Below are 23,100 nucleotides of genomic sequence, written 5' to 3' on the forward strand. Positions count from 1 at the left end.
TTAGGAGAAAAACAGTAAGAGGCAACATTTCAGAAGCACTCAACGCTCAGATGTCACCCACACAGGGATAACACACCTCATGGCTGGCCTCAGTCAGCTGACTCAGGCTTGCAGTATCTGGGCTCCGGGGCTGAAAAAATTATGTAGCTGTTTGGGCTCAGGTGGAACCCAAGTTCTGGGACCCTACCAGGGTAGGGGGGCCTGAGCCCCAACATCTACATAGAAATGTTTAGCTCCACAGTCTGAGCCCAGTGTGCAAAAGGGGCAGCAGGCCCCGGCAATTTAAAATGGCCCATGGCTCCAGCTGCTTCAATGGGCCCTTTAAATTGCTGCTGGAGCCCTGGGCAGTGCAGGCCAGGCAGCACAGAAGGGCCAGCTGGGGGAGGCTGATGCCCAGCCCCGGTACATCTTCTATGTTACTTTCACCCCTGAATATTTCACATGGGAAACAACTAGGCAGAGCAATCGATTACCTAGGATGCATAACTAAAGACCTTGGGCATCAAAGAAGATTTCTATATTGGATCGCTTAATTTATCAGTTGAAGATATGGGAGGGAACCACAAATTTGTAATCTAATTATTCCCAGATACACACCCAGGAAGTTTTTCTAATTAAATTAATTTTATCCAATTGCATTTAAAGTATTAACTAATAGCACAGGCCATGTCATATACTACAACAAAACTTGCAGCAATATATGTATATATATATAAAACAAACCAACGTACATCTACCAGCCCTTCCAACACAATTCCCTCCCACCTGATAGATTTATTTAGCTGAATGTTGAGTAAGATTCCCAGACTTAAGTTTAGGAGAAGGCTGGTTGTAAGTTCAAATTTAAATTTTAAACCAAATGATTTTTATAAGTTAAAAAAAATCAATTAAAATAAACAATCTGAATAAAAACCAGTTTTTAAAAGCTGTTTTACAATGAGTAAAGAGCCAAACACCTTAGCCACTGATGGGATTTGCTGACTACTTATAAAGAATAGGAAAAATATTATGAAAAGCTATCTAGTGTTCAGAATTCCTCAATAATACTTTATTATATTGTTTCCGAGTAAGTGTGACAAAAGTTATTGGCATGCCAATCAGTAAAACAAGATGCGTGTCCAGTGCCACAGCCAAATCGTAGTATATCTGTGATCCAAAAAAACTGCTCTATTTTAAACGAGTTTACTTGTTCTGAAGTTTAGTAAATAAAATTGATAGTTTTAATAGAAACTAAATAATTCAAAATATTACAATGTATTTAATGAAAAGCCATATCTAGTACTAGATATTGAAGAAATTTGTTCCTGTTAGGCAAACAAGAATATCAGCACATGGTGTACCAGACTAGAATCTCCAACTTTTGGTCAAACCATACCCATTTTGGGAAAGTTGCAGGACAAGTTTAGACACATGTATTAACCCATGTTTTCGGAAAGACAGCAATTGGAACTGGTTGAAAATTTTCCAGTGGAACAGTTTTCTTTTGGAAAATGCTGATTTGACAGATTGAAGAGCTTTGTTTCATCTTTATAATGTAGTCAACACAAAACACTTCAATACGTTTGTTTCATCATTTCCTAAATGATTTTTTTTCACAAATTTCATTTTTGCAGGAAATGATTTTCTTTCCGATTCAGGACAAAAGGAAATATTCAAATGTTGGAATTTCCCATCAGTTGACTAGCTTTAGGAGCAATATTCAAACAGGGCAACAGTCAAAGGTGTTGCTAGTCCTCTATAATTCAGATTTTTTTTTTTTTTGGCAATACACACAAGAGACTCATGTTCTACAAAGTGTGTCTTGGGGGAACAACTGGGACAGCATGAAGAAGCTTTACATGTATTACAATACAAAAGGTCTTGCAATTCAGATTGCTTAAAGGAAAGCTACACCCATTTTGCAGAGAACAAGATTCTAAATGTTAACATTGCAAGAAGTCACGTGTCATGTTCAAAGTGAACGATAAAAATAAATCAAATTCAAATGGATTCTTGAGCCCTGTTCAGGGTGTGGCTATCTGAGTGAGTGCCACTGACACCAAGAAAAGGGGAATCCTGTGCAAAAACAAGCTGGAATAGAAGGCAAAATGACTACTGGATAATATAAGTGACCTTTGTGCAAGCAATTAACATGGATAAATAAAAATTAAATCAATACAATAAACTGGAAATTGGTTTACCAGTCTCATTGCTGGCTACATGTGTTCATTTTCAGTAAAATGCATGGAAGTCAAATTGGAGGCAAACGGTCAGTTGTAATTAAACCATTTGCAAATGCATTTCAGTGTGTGCGTCATGAGTTTTCTAATCATTCTGGTTAAGAGGAATGCAGTAGTTAGAATGTCACATGAAAAAATATTATTAGTGAGGCTCTTCAACTAACAATGGAAAACTTCTTATCCCAAATCAGGACTAAAATCATTTCACAGTAACATGTCTGGTTAAGCAAACTGTCTTTAGGATTCTCTTCCCTCATTAAAAAAGTCCCTTCAGGTAACAACTGTTTCCTGCAATGTAGAATAATTTGGGAAATATGCTGCCATTTTGTTTTCTTTTTTTTTTTTAAAATGTCAACACAAATCTTTCAATTCTTTTGCTTTATAATGGCAAATAAAGCTTAGTACACTCTGTGTAAAGTTCAAGCGTTTTACAAGCTACATGCTACCCAGCTACCAAGTTCAGTTTTCAGTTTGACTCGCTCACATTTTTAACAAACAGAGGAGAAATCCCAGAAGCTACAGCCATCTTATAGTATCATTAATAACCATGAACACTTAAAACTTCTGGATGGAGTAATGGAGACATACCCATGGAAAATATAAGAAAAGGTGTCTGAACTATTTTGGACAATACAAAAAATGCATGAAAAGTTGGTGCCCTCTTCTGGATAAGCAGCTTTTAGTTTGCAGTTTCAGGGCACAATCATGTATAGTACTCAGCCACCTAAATGTGATTTATTAGGTCAATAACCCATAGATTGAATACACTTGTCCATCCCTTAAACTGGGAACTTGATATCTAGACAGACTAAATGCAAAGTTAATTTTTATATCTAAGCCTGGTTACACTGAAATATTTCCCATAGTGAGTACTTTGTTATGCAATTCCTTGAAAGCGTATCACACATTAGTAGCTTACATCACAACATTGTTTATTATGTGACTTTTTACAATACAAACAAAAATACAGAAATGCAGTATATGAATACAGCTAAATGCAAAATGTTGACTTTTTCACAAGAGGCCATGATTCCCATTTCTAGTAAAATAAAGAAAGACTGCACACAGGTAGAAACAGGTGGGTAGTTAACTCCACAATTTTGCCTAAAAATGACCTATAAATGCATTTTCCTGCTATTTACCATAAAATGTAAAAAGGGAGTTAAAGGAAAGATTTAGTCACTGGTTCCTACCATATGAAAGAAGCTACATTCTATTTAGCAGGGCCAATATATGGAAAAATATCTAAATTAAATGTTATTACAAAAATGAAGCAGTAATGAAATTCTTCTGGCTAAAGAAGTTAGTAAATGAGGATAGTATATATTTAAAGAATCCAAAACAAAGAAGGGTTGTTATAAAAAGCTTTAGGTGCATTGTAAGCCTATAAGTTTGTTTTTCCATGTGTATTTTTAAACAATGGAAGTGTCAAAAAATAGGGTCAACTGTGTTAGACTAAATTACATTATTGTATATGCTGCACTGAATGGAATTCTTGTATTATAATAGAGAAGCATAGTTTGTATCATATTATGGCAATTTATCCTCACTGAAAACCTTCCAGAGTCCTTGTATTTTGGAATATCTTGTAAACAAAAAACCACCAGAACATGATTGTACAACAGTAAAATGTTTTCTTTTGCGTTAAATGACATCTGTTTTAAAAAGAAAAAAAGGAAAAGGTACTTAGAGCTGTTATTTTTCCAAGTACACAACATCCTAGACAATTCAAGGCATCTCAATCTCCATCAAAATTAACAAAAAATTGGTCATGCTGTTAAATCCATCGTTATGGATACAACTGGTGCAAAACTGGTCAAACGGATCCAACGAACACTGATGTCCAGGCTGGCATATTGGCAACTAATACAGAACTGGTGGTCAATAGATGTATTTAAAAGATCTTCCCTTTCTTCTTGTTCTTTTCCAAGGTTCTGAGAAAATAAAAACATTTTAAAATAAAAACATTTTACGGACGAAAAATTCAGCCCATTATGTATATATTTTTAAAATATGCAATTTTCAGCTGTCCTAGTTTAGACACAGGAAGGAATTTTTCTTGGCATACTATGCGCACAGCACTGGCATAGCAATAATTTTGTCATTACACTCCTACTTCCAGGAAATGGAAGATCTGATTGCTTTCAGTCAGATGTTTGAGTTCCCAGCCCTTAAATAAAAGCCAAAGAAATGTAAGTAAAATTAAATCAGCCTTCAAATTCTGATAAAGTTTTCCCACAGTGATGAATGGTACCTGTTGAGGTTAGTTTTATTTAGGAAGTATGAATATGTGCGTCTGCTATAGAAGCTTAGGGTTCTCCCCGTTTCCAAAACATGCTCATTTATAACAAAAAGCAGTGTGACATTTTCACTATTTTGAGCTGACCAAGTAAAAATGTTGACGGTCAAGCTGTGTAGAGATGTATTAAGATGATCAAATTTTCTTTTAATAATTATTATTACAGAACATGTGGAACATTAGATACAAATAACTTTAGCAAAAATCCTACTTACCTGGAAGAATTCTGTTGTTCCAAAATACGCTGTTGAGTTTCCCAGTTTGCTTTCTCATCCTCAAACTGGCGGCGCTTTTCCTCTAATTCTTTGTGCTGCGCCTCCAAGTTCTTTTTCATTTGCTCATGGCGTCGTTGGAGCTAAGAAATTGACAGTACATAGTCAAAAACTGCACAAACACTGCAACATTAGAAACAAGATTAGGAGTTGTATTGTACAGTGTGCCACATCAACTACTGTAATGAAGTGAGGACCCAGGTTAGAGACCAGAACTGTTGATTCCACTCTTTACCCTTCTAACCCATCTTCCCTCCAAACTTCTTGAGCACGTGGACTCTACCTCCTGCCTTTATAATCTATAATGCTCTAATGCCTCAAAGCCACAATCCCATTATACAATCATAAAAGTGATGGTCCCTGGCACACAGAGTTTACGATCCAAGCAGAAGACTAGAAACAAACAGCTGGAGACAACAAACAGGAGGAGCACAATGCAACAAGAGGATTAGAACAGCATTAAGCATTGATCATAGTCAACCAGCCACCTAGCCAATCACAATCAATAGAAGAGTCTCTTCAGTTTCATGCTAGATCTACAGCTTTTGAAGCAGACCACTCCCCTCCTCAGGATTTTCTGACTGATCACCTGTTCTATAATGTCTCTCTGGGGGTGGGGAAAGCATAGGGTCAAGGTGTTAAAACCTCTCTCTACTAGCTGCTATGTAGTATTTAAAAACCATGTTAAAATGTGTTAACTAACATGTTTTAAAACACCACTTTTCCACCTAGTTTAAATAGGGCCTAAATGACTGACATCCTCTGGACATGTCACTGGCAATAGCTATTCATCTTCCCTTTCTCTCCACTCCCCTCTCAATTAAAAAGTCCACCATACTCCCCCCCCCCCAACCCCACCGTGCAGACTGAGCCTACACACAAAACAGGGATTTCTCCATCGCTGTAGGAACTCCACCTCCTCCAGTGATATTGGCTATGTCAACATTTTTCCATTCATCTAGCTGTGTTTACACTGGGGACTAGGTTGGCAAAGCTATGGGTCTCAGAGGTGAGAATTTCACACCTCTGAGCACTGTAGCTATGTCAACCTAAATAATAAGTGTAGACCAGGCCTGACTCCCTTCACTGGCTTCCGCTCCCCTTTGATATCAGATCCAAGCTTTTAATTCTTACTTTCAAATCTGTGCACAACCCAATCTATATTTACATTGCTGCTCTTATTTTCTCCTACTCTTCACCTGCTGTCTGCACTTCTCTCAAGCCTCCTTCCTGAATGCCCCTTGCATTTGTCTCATCTTGCCTTCACACTTGATTTCACTTAAGAAATCCCTTCCTCTACTTGTTTGCCAAACAATCTCTCAGCATTCAATCTCACTGAAAACAGAGGCGCTTCAGAACTTCGTTTAAATAAAGCATTGCAGCCTTGATCTTTAAGCTATATTATATCCCTCATACAACACTTGAACAAAGTTATGGTTGCTAATGTACTATCAAGAGAGCCATCTAGAGTGCATACACCTCTCACAATTCACAATCTTTAAGTTAAGATGTCTTTGCTGACCGAATGTAAAAGCATATCTAAGTACATAACATGAATTCTTCCCAAACTGAAATAAAAGTTACAGTGAAGGTTGTGTTTTGAGTATGCCTATTAGGCATTAGACACGTGTGTTGTGGGCAGCTATATGTAAAACAGAGGCCAGGAACATCTGGATATTATGGTATAGGTGGTAAAATGCAAATTGTGGTTGGTTTAGATATCAATACTGATGTAACAGGTGATTTTCTTAATTCTACATGACAAGCAACCATAACTATGTTAAAAATGTTGTGGGGGGATTTCCAGGACTATTAGCAAAAGTTAAAATGCAACTGTGATATAACAATATATGTTCTGATAAGACCTTTGAAAGTCCAACATAGTAAAACAGCCAATCTCTGCAGGGCTCTCTCCTCTGAAGACTTTGTGGTGATCTGTAGGTGGGTCTGTGCTTTTATCCATGTTGAAAGTGTAACAATGTGTGAAAAGTTTAACATGAATAAAGCATACACCCCTTGTCACTCTTATGTTTGTCTCCTTTTACGTCAGCCCATGTTCTCTATAACCCTCCAACCTCTTCCACACACGTCCAGTACAGTTTTCTTCATGCTCCAGTTCTTCTACACCCCTTCCCTCCATGACCTGTGTCCTGAAAGACATGTTTTCATGCACCAGGCCCATAGCACACTCATCCTAAAATACTCAGACATACTCCCTGAACCCAATTCAAATCTCCTTGTCTATACCCCCTCTGCTGTCTTTGAACTTGTACAACTTAATTTTGTAGATGTTTACAAGTTCAATAGGGAGCAGAATGCATACACTGGGAAGGCAATACGGGTCAAGAGAGGTTATGGAAGCAGACTTTAGTGGACTGGTTATGTAATAGAAGAGAGTTCAGGTAATGGGGGAGAGCAGCAGGGCTGGACAGTGAAGAGTAGCAGGGTATCATTATCCACTTCTCTCCCATTGGCCCACCTGCCTCCATGGCTCCTCCCAGAGTGACTGGCAGAGGTTCTGTAAGTGCTTCTATTATTCCAAGCTTCCTGCAAAGATTTTTTTAATTTGCAGCTATGGTTGTTGCACCAGGCCTCTTGAGAAGCTGCCTCCCTAGTAGAGCTACAAAATTCACTTGTTAGATTTATTTTACAATTGTGCCCAACCAGGATCAGAACCCCTCTGTGTTAAGAACTGTATAAACTGTAATGGCCCAGGTCTACACTACAAAGTTTTGCCAGCATAGCTGTGTCAGTAAGCTGTCTGGTTAAAAAAAAAAATCATGCCCCTAACAGACAGATAGCTATATCAGCAAAAACATCTGTATAGGCGCAGCTTATACCGGCAAAACAGTCAATATGCCAGTATATGCTGAGTCTCCAGGAGCTGATTTGCTGATATAGCTATATTGGCAAAGCTGTTGTACGACAGACTAGCCCAACCTGCTCTGAAAAGTTTACAATCCAAGACAACTGACATACAAAGGAACATGAGAGGTGAGCGAGTCAAATTATACAATTTTTATAGAGATTTGCAATTTTATAAGAGTTACAAAAGTTGAAACAGTTGCAAGCCATACCTGTCTGCTCCTTAAGCTAACCATTATGAACTGGTTGATTTGTTACAGGCATTATGGCAGAGTAGCTGAAGGATTTCAAGAAAGGGCTTTATTATTGATACGAGATTTACATTAGCTACTTTATGCACTATATAAAGTCTAAAGCAGTGGTTCCCAAACTTTAACAGCCCACAAACCCCTTTCACTAAATTGTGAAATCTCGTGAACCCTCTCCTAAAAATGAATATTTCCAGGGATTTAAATTTAAAATTTCCTACGCACTCCGTGGGGCTCCTGCTGCTGGACCCCGTTGATTGCCCTGGTCAACTGAGCTCGGGCTGCAGGTCCTGCTGACCGCCAGGGCTCAGGCTGCCAGCCCCAACTGCCTGGCCCCACTCTCCCTGGGGCTTGGGCTGCCAGCTCCCCTGCTCACGGGGGCAGGTTTCAGGCTGCCAACCCAACTGCCCTGCCCTGCTCTCCCTGGGGCTCGGGCTGTCTGCCCTGCAACTGGGTCCACCTGCTGCCTCCAATGCCCGGGGTCCTCTGGCGCCATTAGTGAATTTTTTCTGGTGAACACCCTGTAACATTCTGTGAACCCCAAGGGGTTCGGGAACCCCAATTTGGGAACCGCTGGTCTACAGTAACATTTTAGGGCATCAAAGAAAGACATGAAACTAGAAGAGATTTTTAGCGTGCTATGATTACAGAAGTGAAATTAGGGGACGTTTAAATGTGAAAGTTACCTTGAAAATACATGCTTGCCTCCTTTATTTAAATAGCGTAACTTGGGTAGTTATTAGTGAGAGTTTCATTTAAATTCTAATGTAAGGTTATATTCTTAACTATGGAGCCATGAGGGAACCTCCAGAACGTGGGTATGTTACAATGTCCTTGAGGAAAGGACTCTCTCCCCATTGGTCAGCGCTGAGCACGTTATTGGCACTTAATACACATTTTGGTTACCTCGGCTTCAGAGTCCTTCAGTTTCTGAACTTTTTCTTTGACCTTCATCTCAAAGACCTGCTCCATTTCCATCTCCATTTTTTTCATTTTGGCCACATGTTCTCTTCTCTCTTCTTCCATCTGTGCCAGAGGGCTCCTGCCATAAACCCAGAGCAGGTTAATCAATAAGGAAGTGATCTTTTTTGCAATACAAGATGACATTGAAAAGCAAGGCAAGCAAAAAAAGTTAGCATGTTAAATTTTCATAATTTCAGAAAACTGCACGTTTGATCAAACCAATGTTAAACTATGAAAATAATTTATTTCATAGTGTAAACACCTTTCATTTTTTATATTTAAATTTAGGTTAAATGTAATGCAGTCATATGTTGAGAATTCTTTACTTACTACCTTGAATAGAACCGCTAGGGCAGTGGTTCTAAACCTGTGGCCTGCGGGCTGCTTTTGGCCCAATCAGGACAGAGCTGCAGCCCATGTGACATCTTCAAGGCAACAGAGGTAGTATTGGATGCGGTCTACAGTAGTAAATAGGTTGAAAACCACAGTATTAGGGGAAAGTCAAATCATGGAAAATTCAGTAACGAAAACTCAAAAATAAAAGTGGAATTTTCCTAGTGATCTTCCAACACTACAGCCCGTCCAATCACCAAAATACTTGTCCACACAAAAATGGAAAGATGGCCTTAAACTAGAACAGAGCAAGAGAAAAAGAAAGTGTTGCAGGTAGAGAGAAACTGATTTTTAAATCTTAATTTCTAAGGGAATTATCAAATAAATCTCAGTTCATAATTTCAGCTTTGTGATAAATACAATCTTTTCCTGTTTTGATTCTTTTGAACACACAGCAATTTTGAGAGGTTTTTGAGCAGTTGGACTTCAGATATAGTTGTGAAAGTGTTATTAGCATGGGATATTTTGCTTTGTAAAATGTTCCTAATTCAAAAATGTTTTTAATTTTTTCCAGACACTTTCAGGCAACTGATTTACTAATCTTGCTACTCAGTTTAAAATATCATTTTAGAAATGTTATAGTCTTCAATGTTCTGTAAAATCCAGCATAGACTCATTATATATTTCACTCATTTCACTCTTTTATGGTTAATGGTTAGATAATGTATACAGTCAGTCCCTTGAAAGAGTAATATTTTTGGTACTCAAACATTAAGAACAACTGGAACAAATTAATTTCAGCCTGAACGTGCAAGTTTTTCAAACACATTTGAAAAAATGAGCTCTAACTAGCATATGGATGTAATAATGCAAACAGATGTATGTATATATTTATTATATCATCACTCTCTTGGATATTTACATACACACTCAAAACAAAAATGATAAACGAGCAGGGAATGTCTATCCATCGAAGATGGTTCAACTTTCATCTAAGAAAGCAAACTATTTGGAGTTGCTAGGTGTGATTACGTCAAAAATAAAGTATTTGCTTTTTGTGCTTGAATGTGTTTTATGCTTTCAGAATTCTCCTAAAAGTATCTGAGGTAGAGTAAAGCATTTCTAATATGCAGTGCCCCTTTCAATTCAAAACTTGCAACTCATTCTTTTAGGAGAGGGAAACAGGGTTCAAAATGTGTAGTCAGTGCAATGGAGGGTGTGTCAAATATGTCAGAATTGTTTTGACTATTCATAGCTCATTTTATACATATAACTCAGCTATATGAAATTGCCACTAATGAAGTGAAAATGAAATGTATCCTATGAAATCAAGGCCAACTGAACAGTTTTTAAATTTCATTATTTTCAAATATGTGCTTCAAAAGGTGACAATTTTAGGTATTTTTGAGATGTATCTGAACTGATTTGCAAAATTTAGAGCAGCAGACCAAATGTTAGCAGAATACTAGATTTCAAATGGAAACTGATCCTACTCTAAATGCAGGATTTACTTTTACTGTGCAAAGGTTGATTGTTAGCATCTGTACCTTCTGTTGATGAAAATAGCATGTTACTTGGCGTATTGTTTGATTACAAGGCCAGTACCATAATACATAAAACCAATTCATGAGAGTAGTGTGCAACATCAGTTGTAATGTTTTAGAAAATTTGATTAGTAGTGTTTCTGTGTAAACAAACACATTGTCAAAACATTACAAAATTTAACTTTTTTGAAGATATTAACATACCTCTCTTTGAGAGATGTGCAAAGTTTTAAAATGTCAATTCTAGGTAAAGAACTATTGACCTAGAGGCCTAGGTCCTTCTGCCACTGAAGTCACTGCCAAGACCCCCATTGACTTCAAATGGGAAGAGAACTGGCTCTCCAATGACACCAGAACCTAAGAATTGGGTAGGTAGGTCTGCCAAGTCATATTTTCAAGGAAATTATTCAGATTTCCCCCAAAATGTCAAGTTTTAGCTTCCCTGAAGAGTTCAGTAAGTTAGCAGGCTAATATTCACTATGGAGTTCTTTACGAGTGGATCAGTACACAGGTCTTATTCTGATAAGCAATGTCTAGAGAAATCAATGAGGTTTAAGCACGAAGGAAAAGGGAAGTCCAAGAAAGCATCAGGAACACTCCCTCTCTCCCCATATAAAATAATATACATGTGTAATGTTAAGTTCTCTCTAAACCTTAGAGTTATGTTATTCTATGTATACAAAAAGTGGAACCTCTGCAAGCCACTTGTATGATAAAACCATAGTCAAATGAATTTGACTACACTAACAAGTTTGCCAGTTTAACCCCTCCTTAAACAGCTGTAAATCTAGAGACAAGTTATGAAAATTCCACAAATTCTCAATAAGCACTAATATAACTATTATTCTGGAACTAATGAGAAACTGCAGAGCCAATCTGGGTGAATTACATGATTTACATATATCTTCAACCATTATAGTGCTCTTGTAGTCTATTATTCTCATGGAATTTGACCAAAATCTTTCAGAAGTAAGCGGGAGTGTTCTATGAAGAATATTTGTCACTGAAAATATTTATAACTTTTAATCTAAAATGTTAGAGCAGTTTTAGAACAAAAAGCACTAAAGTAAAAACAGATGCCAGAAGCTGAACAACAGGAAAACTTAAATTTTGAACCACTTAACATTAAAGGTCTTATGTGTTTAAAGAGGTTTTGTCTGAAGTCTTTGGAAAAATTTAAACAACCACTTACATGCCTTCAACTGTGTCAAATCTAAAAAACAAAAAATACAGAGGCTTAGCATGCTTAAATAAAACCACAAAAACTAAAAAGCAGTAATTAAAAAAAGCAAATTCATTATAGATTCCTAAAGCTAATTAAAATTTGTTTCCCCCCCCAAAAAACCAAAATTTTCCACAGTAAAAATGAAAGATTGTTAGTTAAAGCTGGTTATGTTTATTTCAAAACTCAGTTAGTAAATCACTACACCATGTAAATATTAATGCAGATTTGATGTGCAGAGATATTTCAAAGACAGTTTACCTACAGTGGTGCGACTAAAGTACGCATGCTTTTCAAGTGATTTTACATATTTTAGTGACATTAACTTAACTACTTGCTCTAAGTAAGCTTCCTGAAACCAAACCAATCCATCTCTAGGCTTATTTGCCTTATAAAATTTGTCACCTAATGAAGGTCTTTATATTCAAAGTGAATGACGATGTTATATTAAAGAGAATGACTGTTCAGGTGCTATAGAAACAGCACTTAACTTCACTGGCCAGCAGAGGTCTCACAGGAGGCTATGCTCAACAGCACTAAAAAGCATACACTGTAATTAAGTTTACATAGAATATTAGGGTTGGAAGGGACCTCAGGAGATCATCCAGTCCAACCTCCTGCTCAAAGCAGGACCTCCTGCTCATGGAGTATGGCATCTTAATTTGAGCTTGTGTTGTGTTAGCATCTCACTGACAATAGTACAATCAGAAGAAAAGATCAGCCTTCGGGAACTGGTATTTTTACATTAAATAATTTGCAACACAGTATGAAGCCATTCATACTATTAGGACTGCTCCCTAGAATTTCCTGTTCTGTCTCTAGGAAGCGTAGAATCTTGGACGTGTGGCAAGGTTATAAACATCCTAGGAACACAGTCAAAAGGAGTTAGAAGCAATCTATGCTAAGAAGCAGTTAAAAGGATCTACACGTTGCGTATTTTGTTACTCTGTGTGACAGTTTATTCAACATATCTGTAGCCAGATAAGGCTTATCATTATGTCATTTATACAAATATATACCTTTTGATAATAAAAACATGGTTTATTTTTAACCTCACTGAAAATGTTTATTTCACATCAAGAAGTGAATATAGGACTTCTCAAATTAAGAATTTTTGGTTTCAATTTTAATATATGCCACACAGTGCACGTGTACAGTTACACTATTTGCATAGTGTGAAGAGACAAGTTATCCATATACCTGAAGATTACCCTTTGACATAATATTTTTTTTTTAGAGATGGGATGATGTTGAAAATGTGAAGGAATCAGACACTAAACCTAAAATACAAAAAGGCTACGTAATCATGGAAAAAACATGCTTTGGATTTCTCTTAAGCTAATGTGTTATTTGTAGAACAGCTGATTATAATATCAGCCATGCAAGGAAGGAATTCAAGGGAGTCAAAAGGCAAGAAAAATTGTTGTTTTGGTGCATTTGGACAATACAGAATATATCTTGTACCACTTATTACTAATTCTGTTTTCATAGTCAATCACTGTATTTTGTTCAAAGAAATGAGCGAACATTTACTCAAGGAACTGAGCTGCAAAGGTTAATATGTTTACATTACCACCAGGAGCAGACCTATTGTAATATATATATATATATATATATATATATATATATATATATATATGTGTGTGTGTGTGTGTGTGTGTGTGTGTCCAATAAACAACATTTAATACAAAATATTTGACATCTGCTAACAGAGTAAGAGGTTAGTGTGCAATATGGATATAGAACATACATTTTGGTCAGATAGTAAAATGCAAGGGAAAATAGTCAAACAAAACGTTGCAAACCCACTCTCTTTCTCTTGGAGCACATTTAAGTGTTTTTGGACAAACTTGTCTACCTAAAACAGAGCCCGAATCAGAGGCTAACTACATTCCCACTTACCAAGCTCAATCATGGCAACTTAGACAATGGTTTCCCCTCCTCACTTGCTTGGTCCTACAGGAAAGATGACATTCACTATGCAAGATTTTCCTTTCCCTCTTGAGCCCTGCGTGGGACTAGTGTAGAGCCCTGCGGTGGGACTGGGATCCCATGGGTCCTGCAGGACCTGCTGTCATAATAGTGGGAGTAGGTGTGGGTATTGGAGGATGAGACAGGAGCAAGATTAAAAATAGTCCCGCATAGGGCTCTAGTTCCCTTGTCTATTTCTCCAGTTTGATTCTCCCTAATCTGAGAGAAATCCATTAGCCTACTCTAACTTGCTCAAACAGATAACAAGCTTCTTGTCAAGACCAGAGCTTAGTAAGGCAGAAATAGCTGTGGTCTTCAAAGCCACAGAAGAGAGATTGGACCGTAAATGGGAATAAAATGCCTATGACTCAGAATGCAGCCTCACACACTGAATTCTGTATGGTAGTAGCCTGTCTAGGGAGGAAGAATAAGATACTTTAGGATCCTGAAAGAGAGGGAAGAGATAGAAGGAGAACTTCGCACTCTATCTTATGGAAGCACTGCTCTCAGCAGTTCACTGTCAAAGGCTGCATTTGCGGACACCTGCCCATTTAACTGACATAGCACATTAAAGAGTGCAGGGAATGCCATGTGGAAACTTTGCAAAGCATGCCAACCAACATCTCCTTGACCCAGGCCAGGAGTTAGCCATGCTGTAATAGAGAGAGCATTATTAAGTCTCAATGGATGGGCAACCTGAGGCTTCATGCGCTTCCTGGACACAGGACCTGATAATTTGGTCAGGACAAAAATCCCTTCCAGTGCATCATGGTCTGGGTCAGGTCACCCTATTGGAGATACCTAAATTCATGAATGCCCCAATGTAAACCAATTATGGACCACATGGGGGTCTGGAGGCATTACTGGGCCCTGCTGACGGTGGTCTTGATTTTAACAGAGGAATTGTTAGCACTTGGGCGAGCATCAGCAGGTCTGTATGCCTCCCTATCATCTTGCCCAATTAGAACAATCAACACTAAAAGTGTCTTATGGAGAGCAGTTTTTTTTTTCTTTCAGACTCTCCATACGAGGGGAGGAAATGATAAAGCCATTGAAAGGTGTATGGTACACACAACATTAATGGGTCTAGGTACGTGTTCCCAAAAACAGGAAACTTAATTTCGTTTTGGACAATGAAGTGAAGTGAAGATTCCCCAATTTTTGAAGAATCTGCTGAAATACCTCTGCTTTCTCAACTCTCTTCTGGAAGAATCCAATTGGCTTAACCAACTATACTTTAACCAAAAGTACCATCCGTACTATAAGATGATTGAATACGTTTCTTGTGCCACCCTGCTGGTTTGGGTATACAACTACCGCTATGCCATCATATTTAGGATGTGCTTTTCCCAAATGTGTCCTCTGAATGCTAAACTGGCTAAATCAGATGGCCCCCACAGTTTCATGAGTGCTTATGTGAACCTTACTTTCCCTTGTGGACTAAGTTCTTTGAGCTGGGAAGGCATCTATATGAGTGCCCCACCCTGGCAGACTTGAATACATACGAGTTCTGGCTGGGACCTGGGAAGATGGAATCAGGGTGCTTTTATGACTCTATGGTTCTCTTCAATCTAGTGAATCTAACAAGTGTTTCCCATACCACTTGGGTGCCTGGTGCTGAGAGTATGCCCAAGTAAACCAGCTGTCCAAAGAAACCACCAAATTTTGGAAGCCTGCTGCCGTGACTATATAAATGGGTGCAGCAGCCCTCCAAAGTGTGTGTGTAACTATTATTTCTATCTACCTATCTATATAACTGAAATGAGAACACATGCTAGCCTTAGGATAGAAGCCAGGCCAAATTGTCAGCTGTCAAATATGACCCATAGGTACTTTTGATAGAGAGCATGCTCCACTGAGGTCAGTAAATCTCTGATTAATCAGTAGCAAGGTGAATGCAAGGTTTTTGAAGTTTTATGAATGAGCTCACCCACTTCAAGTCCTCCCCTAGACAGCCACAATAATTCTGAAGTAAGCCAGAACCACAAACTCTAGGTGTCAGACATTTTGCAGAAAGAAGGGACTGCTTTTGTTGGTCACAGCACAAGAAAAACGGCTCAAGCATTGCCTCAGTCCACTCCTGCCTTTACCTTCACAGGTGAGCTATTATCCCACCCTTAGGAAATCTGAAAGGTTGGTTTTGTTTGTCACAGCCCCAGAAATCAGCCACAGAGAGTAGAGGTTTTTTGGTGACAGCAAAAATAAGTAAGACTCCTGAGAGGAGGCACAATTGAAGTATATTTGTTTTCTTTCCCCCCTTCCTATGAAAGAATACACATGGCAGCCAGATGTGGCTACAGAGATCATCTTCCTATATGTTGCTCTAAATCTGGCAAGAATCAAAACTACAGAAGCACAGTGAAGCAGCTCTAGAGTGGGAGAATGTGGGTGGTGACCGGTTATCCTGCATGTGAGAATGAGCATGGAATCCAATGTCTGCACTGTCAGAGTCAAACAGGAGTTATGCTGTAAACCCAAGTAGCTCCAGAAAGTTAATCTGCATTAAACAGCTGTGTTGCATTAATTACATTCTTTTCAAATCAATCCCTTGGAATGTATGGTTACTGCTCTAATCTTTGTACTCTTATTGATAACTGTACATAATTCTAAAAGTGCCCCAAAATAAAGGAAAATACTCTATTAAAACTGTTACTGAAGTGTAGTTTCATAAACACTGTATATAATTTGACGCCATTCTCTTTGCTCTTCTTTTCCTTTATTAAAGAGTTATTGGATACAAATATAGACCCTTAAAGATTATCAGTGTTTCAATCTGTAATGTGACAATACTTATAAAACAGATGCTGTGGCTCAAAAGTTCGCACGGATGAGGCAACTGTTCAGTGAGAACAGTGAGAGCCCATTTTTAATTAATATAAAAATCTGAAATGTTTGTGTTTTTCAAAAAAGGGCAAGGTAAGAATTTACAACAGGAGCAAACAATTTGACGCAAAGTAGTGGTGTGTGTGTGTGTACTTATAAGATACTGGAGAGGTAGAAGGCAAAATGACAGTAAGCAAACTCCGTTTTCTCTATTTGAAAAAGGAGGCAGGAATCTGAGTGAGACTAAAACTTAATAAGGAAGGAACTGGGGTGCTGAAAGGTTATGGGCCTCTAGTCTAGGATCTGGGTTCAATCATTAGTTCTTTCAAAATCTGCAAGAAAATCTTTTTGGGTTGTCTCCAAGGACTGAATCAGATATTCTTAGATAACAGTAGCTCCATGATGAATGGAACTGAGGGCTCAAGCTGCCAACTAGCATATGAATTTACTCTTTATTTACCTCAGCTATGCAGTAATGAAGTGCTATGATTCTTAACAGGATCCTAAACTGAAGAGATTTGCTACAGAGAAACATGTTCAGAAGGGCATCTTTTACTTTATTAAATACATCCAGCCCAAAAGGCCAAACCAGGTGGGACTGTAGTAAAGTTACAGGGATAGTTTTGGTGGCAGGAGGTAAAATAATGAGCTATGCTTCTGAAAGAGAAGACCACAACATCAGTACTAATCCAGACACTCATGAGAACTAAAAGCATAGGCAACACCTGCCCTGAATACAAAAGCCTTAGTGATAAATAAGGCTATGTTTTAGTCATGGGTATTTTTAGTAAAAGTCATGGACAGGTCATGGGCAGTAAATAAAAATTCACGGCCTGTGACCAGCCCATGACTTGTTACTATATACCCCTGACTAAAACTTGGGTGCTGGGGGGGTGCATGTGTGCACGCGCGCACCTGGGACCCCTGCTGCTGCTGGGAGGGAGGGGGCAGCTGGTAGGCTCCTTACCTGACTTTGTGCGGTTCCCAGAAGCAGCTGGCATGTCCCCCCGGAGATAAGCGCTGCCCAGAACCATCACCCCATCCCATACCCCAACCCTCTGCCTCAGCTCTGAGCCCCCTCCCATACTCAAACTCCTCCTGCTGCTGAGGGGGCGGGAGTGGTGGCCCGAGACTTCCCCAGCCGCATCTGCCACTGCAGGAGTCCTGGAAAGTCATGGAATCCGCAACAGACTCGCAGCCTTAGTGATAAATGATAAGTGCAGGAAATGTAACATTGGTTTTGGAACCTCTGAATACTGTTCACAAAATCTGTAGCAATCAGCACACAAAAAAGTTTTCAATATTAAGAACAAAGAATGCAATTGTATATTGCATTTTAAGGATTTACAGTGTTCAGACTACATAACATATGGAGAGAGTTTGGGTTTGGAGGCACGGACAAGTAGAAATCTGCTGATGAGGGACAAAATTGAAGTAAGGGTAAAGGTGTGAGATCAACAAAAGTAAAACTTTGGTAGTGTTTTCCCCTTACTTGACCCTTATTGTAAAAGCAATGGTATTAACTCCAAAATTACATAACAAAATAAGTGTGATCTGTTTCTTTTGATTTTGTTGCAACTTTACATATCTTGAAGCTTCCAAATTTACATGACATCCACAATCTAACTAGCTTTATAAATCCCATGGAGAAGGCAGAACTTATCAGTCCAGGATATTACCACCACTTCAAAGAGAGCGCACCCTCAAGGTTTTGCACTTAACTGTATTCTTTTCTCCTCTCACCCTGCTACATGCCCAATTCAAATATCAAATCAAACTTTTACATCTCTCCCTTCTTCCCCAATTCTCTTCATAATCACTCTACCCCATGAGGTATTTTCTCATTAAAATTACCAAAGAGTTGATCTGAGGGATGAGAAGAAGAGGTATTATTGGACACTTGCCTGCTCAATCAACCATGCTATGCTATTGTCAACAATGCAGAGAAACTTTAAAAAGAAAATTTAAATCTCTTTCTGTGAGCACTCAAGAGCCTCAAAGGATGTGGAGCAGGATGTTGTGACAACAGGTTGGGCAAGGTGAGAAACTCTGTCATGTGTGTAACGACGTGACTAGTCAAAGTACAGATGCAGTTCTACTTTGGAATTCTCTTCACTCCAAAATTTTATTGTGTTTGAACTTGGTTTTGAAAAGCTGATTAGTGACATGATTCTATTATATGGCAGTCAGTGTAGCAGGGGGCACAAGTTTAGCATTATGCCAGCTAACTCATTCTTTCAGAACCATATTCAAACAATAAAAATTTTAGTGTGGACAAGCCCTTAGTGTGAAATAGTCATACAAATCAGACTGCGACCTGCCCCTGCCAGAGATCAGGGATACCCCTTGCTGAGAAATAGCTGTACAATTGTGAGACAGTCACTGTATAGCATCTCTGCACTCTGATACTATATTGGAATGCTATTCTCAGTCTATCAACGAAATAATTATACCATTCATGACTAACTTGCCTCAAGAATATTTTTTTTAAACAAATACCTGAAATTATTTGACACTAACTCCCTCAGACACATTATGTCTTCACTATTACATAGATGAATATACAAAATTTTAAGATGTGTCTTGAAAATAGCCAACTTATTTGTTATATAAACAGAATAGGAAGAATAAACCGAATTTATATTTTATGCTTCCATAATTTAAAATTAACTAGAATAGCACGTAAAGTGCTACCATAAAGGGAACCAAAGTTTTTAGTTCTTTGTTCCTGCTCCAGTTGGGGTTGAAATACTGCCCTAGCAGCTTCCCTCTCACAAAAGTATGGAGATGGAAAGATTGCTATGTGTTACTAAAAAGCTTTCTACCACTATGAGAGGCTTTGAAAAATACTGAGCAGAGTCTACTGAAGATGGGGAAGAGAATGTGTGATTTTATTCTTAAAGTTATTAAACACAATGATAACTAAATCTACTCTTCCGCAAAAACAAAGCACTAAGCACCATCAGCAAGAGAAACCACAAAAGCAAGTTGTGCCCAGAAATAGAAACCTTGATGTCCAAAAACTCTCAAATGATGAATATGCTTTAAAGAATCACAATGAACATTAAACTGCTTGTTTACACACAGCAGTTGTATAGGTTTAGCAAACATGTTGACTAAATAATTTTAGTGCTTTATTGTGTTTAGATGAGGCGTTCACAACTTGAGGTAACTGACTGAAATTAAAGTAGAAAATATAGAATGGTGAGATCAAATGTTGATACAAACTTAACAAGCACTTACTTAGTTAGCTGCCCTTTGTTTTTGTTGTTGTCAACTCCATTGTACGTAACAGCTGCCAGTTTTCTGCTCCTGTAGTTCTCATAGTGTACATTGTTAGTGACATCCTTCAGGTCCTGCATGTGAGTTCTGTCAATAGAAGTACAGGCTATCAGCAGAATTCATTCTTCATGAATATCAAACATGATCTGAAAATCAGATTAGATCACCTTCACTTTGCAGATTTAATAATCCAATCAAATTTATTCTGGCCTATTGAAACAATGAATTGGAGAACTATTTTTTTTTTAAAAATATTCTTGTTCATGGGAGCAATAATATAAATGCCTTCATTTCAAACTTAATGAATGATGGTAGGATCACAGGAAGGACAGCATATTTTGCACAAAACAGCATTTCAAAATTGAGAGCTTACTCACCTTGTAAAATAACTAGAGTTCTTCGAAATGTATCACCTGATGGGTGCTCCAGTTCTGGTGTGCCTGTGCCTTTAAATATAGATTTTTGATAGAGATTTTGGGCCAGCAGCAGCAGTTTGGGTGTGTGGTAGGGTGCTCAGGGCTAGAGAATTGGGGGTGCTTACCTTGGGGTGGGGAGCTCCCACTAGCATGGTCCTACAGCTCCTAGGCGGTGGAGGGGTCGGGGAGGCTCCACACTGTGAGCTGCCCACAGGCTCCGCCCCTGCAGCTCCCATTGGCTGCAGTTCTGTGGGGAGCATGAGGATGTGTGGGGCACATGTGCAGGCTGGACACTTCTACCAAAAATCTCCAGTCAAAGGCACTGCCACACCTGAAGTGGAGCACCCACAGGAACACTACTCCAAGAACTGCAGCATTCCAAACATTAATATTACAAGTTTTACAAATATAATATATTGTATAGGCGAACTTATAAATGAGGAGGACCAATATAAAATATAGCTCTATAGTCTTGTAATAATGCTACATTAGACCCATCTAAACATTGGTCAGGCAATAAATTAGAGTTCCAAGCACAAACTTGACTTGAGCTTCCACATTTCAAGCTTAGAAGTAGTACTCGTTGTGTGTCCAAGGTAAAGATCAATACCAACTATCCACAATATCCATTCAGCAGCTCAAAGAAAATCCTCTGGAGTGAAGCTAAGCTGCCAAACAGCAATTGTTATAAGAGATTGGGAAATAAATCTAAAATTGCCCATAATAAAAAAAGACAGAGACTCAATCACCTTTTAACACAGGGAATACATCAAATCCTACTTTGGAAAACACCCATCCTGGAACTAGGAAACTAAATGCCTAGACAGCATTACATCAGTACAAAACAGGACTTCAACTGTCTGTTGGTTTATCAATTTTCAGGAAAAAATAACCACACACAGAGTGGGCAGGCAAGACATCAACATTACCACTTGCTCAGGATTTGTTTAAACAAAATTATGCCCAAGAGCATGTCTACATATGTTACATACAATAAAAAAAAAACAAACACAAAAAAACCCCACAGGAATTAGAAAAAACTACCTAGTCCAGCCCTCTCCATTACAAGATCTTTGTGTTAAATGTAGCTAATACTTTGCAGAGCCTATTTTTGAGTCAATCCCTTTATATATCTTCCATTATTTCCCCTGAAAATTAATTTTATAATCAGTCTTTGGTTTGTCAAGTCTAAATTTTCCTTTGCTCAACTTCATGCTAATTAAACTTTGTTCTTCTAAGACAGCATGGTTCAATTTGTATTGTACTGGGTTTTGTTGGGTTAGAAGAAATTTGGGAGTGGCCTGTTTTTTAATTATTCCTTATAATATTGCATGACTAAGTTTTTACTTTGGAACAAAAGTTCTAATGTTAAAAAACAGTTTATTCCACAAGTACTCTCTGTAGTAAGACAGTAAAGAAGTATTAAGCAATTATCAAACTCTTGTTCAAGCCTAACTTACTACGGTTCAAAGTCTGCCCTCACACACATCCACAATTTCTAGTAACTTCAACAAGAGTTGCATATTTTGAGTCACAGGTGACAGAACTTAGGCCTTGTACTTTAATTGGAAAAAACAACTGAAAAGCAATAGAAAAGCTTGCTTTTAATCCAAATTTCCCTTACTGCCATTCTTTCCCCATAGGCTTGTTACATTTTAGCAAACTTTTTAAAAGCTGAAAGGTATTATGTACTAAGAGGACTTCTATTTTGTCCCTCTACATTTCTATTTTTATTTCCTGCATATTTCACTCTCATTGATGTTAGGATAGAAACAAGGTGATTGGTCCAGCAAATTCTAAACCACACTATTTAATGTCAGGAGCACTAGCTGCTCAATCTTGACCTATTCAAATAATCTTATAAATATTTAAGGGACAAAGACAAAACTTCCATTGCCAATTAGAGAGGAAAAAATATATTCTGGAGGTCAGATAGTTGCATTTCATTGATTGTGATTGATGAACAAGTTATGACATGTTATGAGACTAGTATTCTTGTATGATGAAATAAGAGGTCTTGGAATTAAAGTAAATATTCTGCACTTTTACTTGAAGTAGAAAGCAGATCAATATTCAACATTTGCACAGGAGTGAAAGATGTCCTTAAAAAAGAATATACAATATAAGGAGGTAGAGAACATAAGTTTCCTTCTCTTATATTCAACTGAAATCCTTTCACAATAGGTGTGCAATGTTCCACTAAAACTACTTACCTTATCAACATGTTCCTTAGAATTGTGAAGTCACAGTGTTCACCATTTTCAACTGTGGGGAAGAAAGTAAAATGTACGTTAAGATAGTGTAACCAAAACTCGTGCCATACATAAGGTAGAGAGAGATATTGAGATTGAATATATTTGAGTATTTATGTTTTCCTATGTATAAACCTCCTGTTTCTCTACATGTGCCCCCATATTTTTTCCCCAGAACGAATTTTATACTTTTCATTCCAGATTACATAAAAAAGCTTAACAGACATATATGCAAAACATATCACTCAACCTATCACTGAAATGCAGTAGCTGTTGGACAGTACATAACATTTCACAAGCTCAGGGCAGAAAGTGAAGAACAATTTCCAAATGAAACAGGTGAAGTTAAAGTGACACCAAATTTAAAAAAAAAGTGTATTAATTTTTTCAT

The 23,100-nt window shown here is 38.0% G+C and overlaps 1 protein-coding gene across 7 annotated transcripts in view; it reads right to left on the reverse strand.

The window, feature by feature from the left end:
• Window positions 1–3,134: 3,134 nt before the first annotated feature.
• SEPTIN7 (septin 7) overlaps window positions 3,135–23,100 on the reverse strand; it is a 126,844-nt gene continuing 106,878 nt past the window's right edge. For 6 of the 7 annotated variants that reach the window (XM_038388583.2, XM_038388585.2, XM_038388587.2 and 3 more), the window contains 6 exons: window positions 22,671–22,722; window positions 20,003–20,128; window positions 11,936–11,956; window positions 8,810–8,945; window positions 4,734–4,873; window positions 3,135–4,153 (listed from right to left, as the gene is read on the reverse strand). In XM_038388583.2, the coding sequence (XP_038244511.1) occupies window positions 4,114–4,153; window positions 4,734–4,873; window positions 8,810–8,945; window positions 11,936–11,956; window positions 20,003–20,128; window positions 22,671–22,722 (515 nt within the window). In that variant the 3' untranslated portion in view covers window positions 3,135–4,113. The remainder of the gene's footprint in view (window positions 4,154–4,733; window positions 4,874–8,809; window positions 8,946–11,935; window positions 11,957–20,002; window positions 20,129–22,670; window positions 22,723–23,100) is intronic. The other variant, XM_043508745.1, reaches the window with a different exon arrangement.

The sequence above is a fragment of the Dermochelys coriacea genome, chromosome 2 (assembly GCF_009764565.3).
Source record: "Dermochelys coriacea isolate rDerCor1 chromosome 2, rDerCor1.pri.v4, whole genome shotgun sequence".
In the NCBI taxonomy this organism is placed as follows: domain Eukaryota; kingdom Metazoa; phylum Chordata; order Testudines; family Dermochelyidae; genus Dermochelys; species Dermochelys coriacea.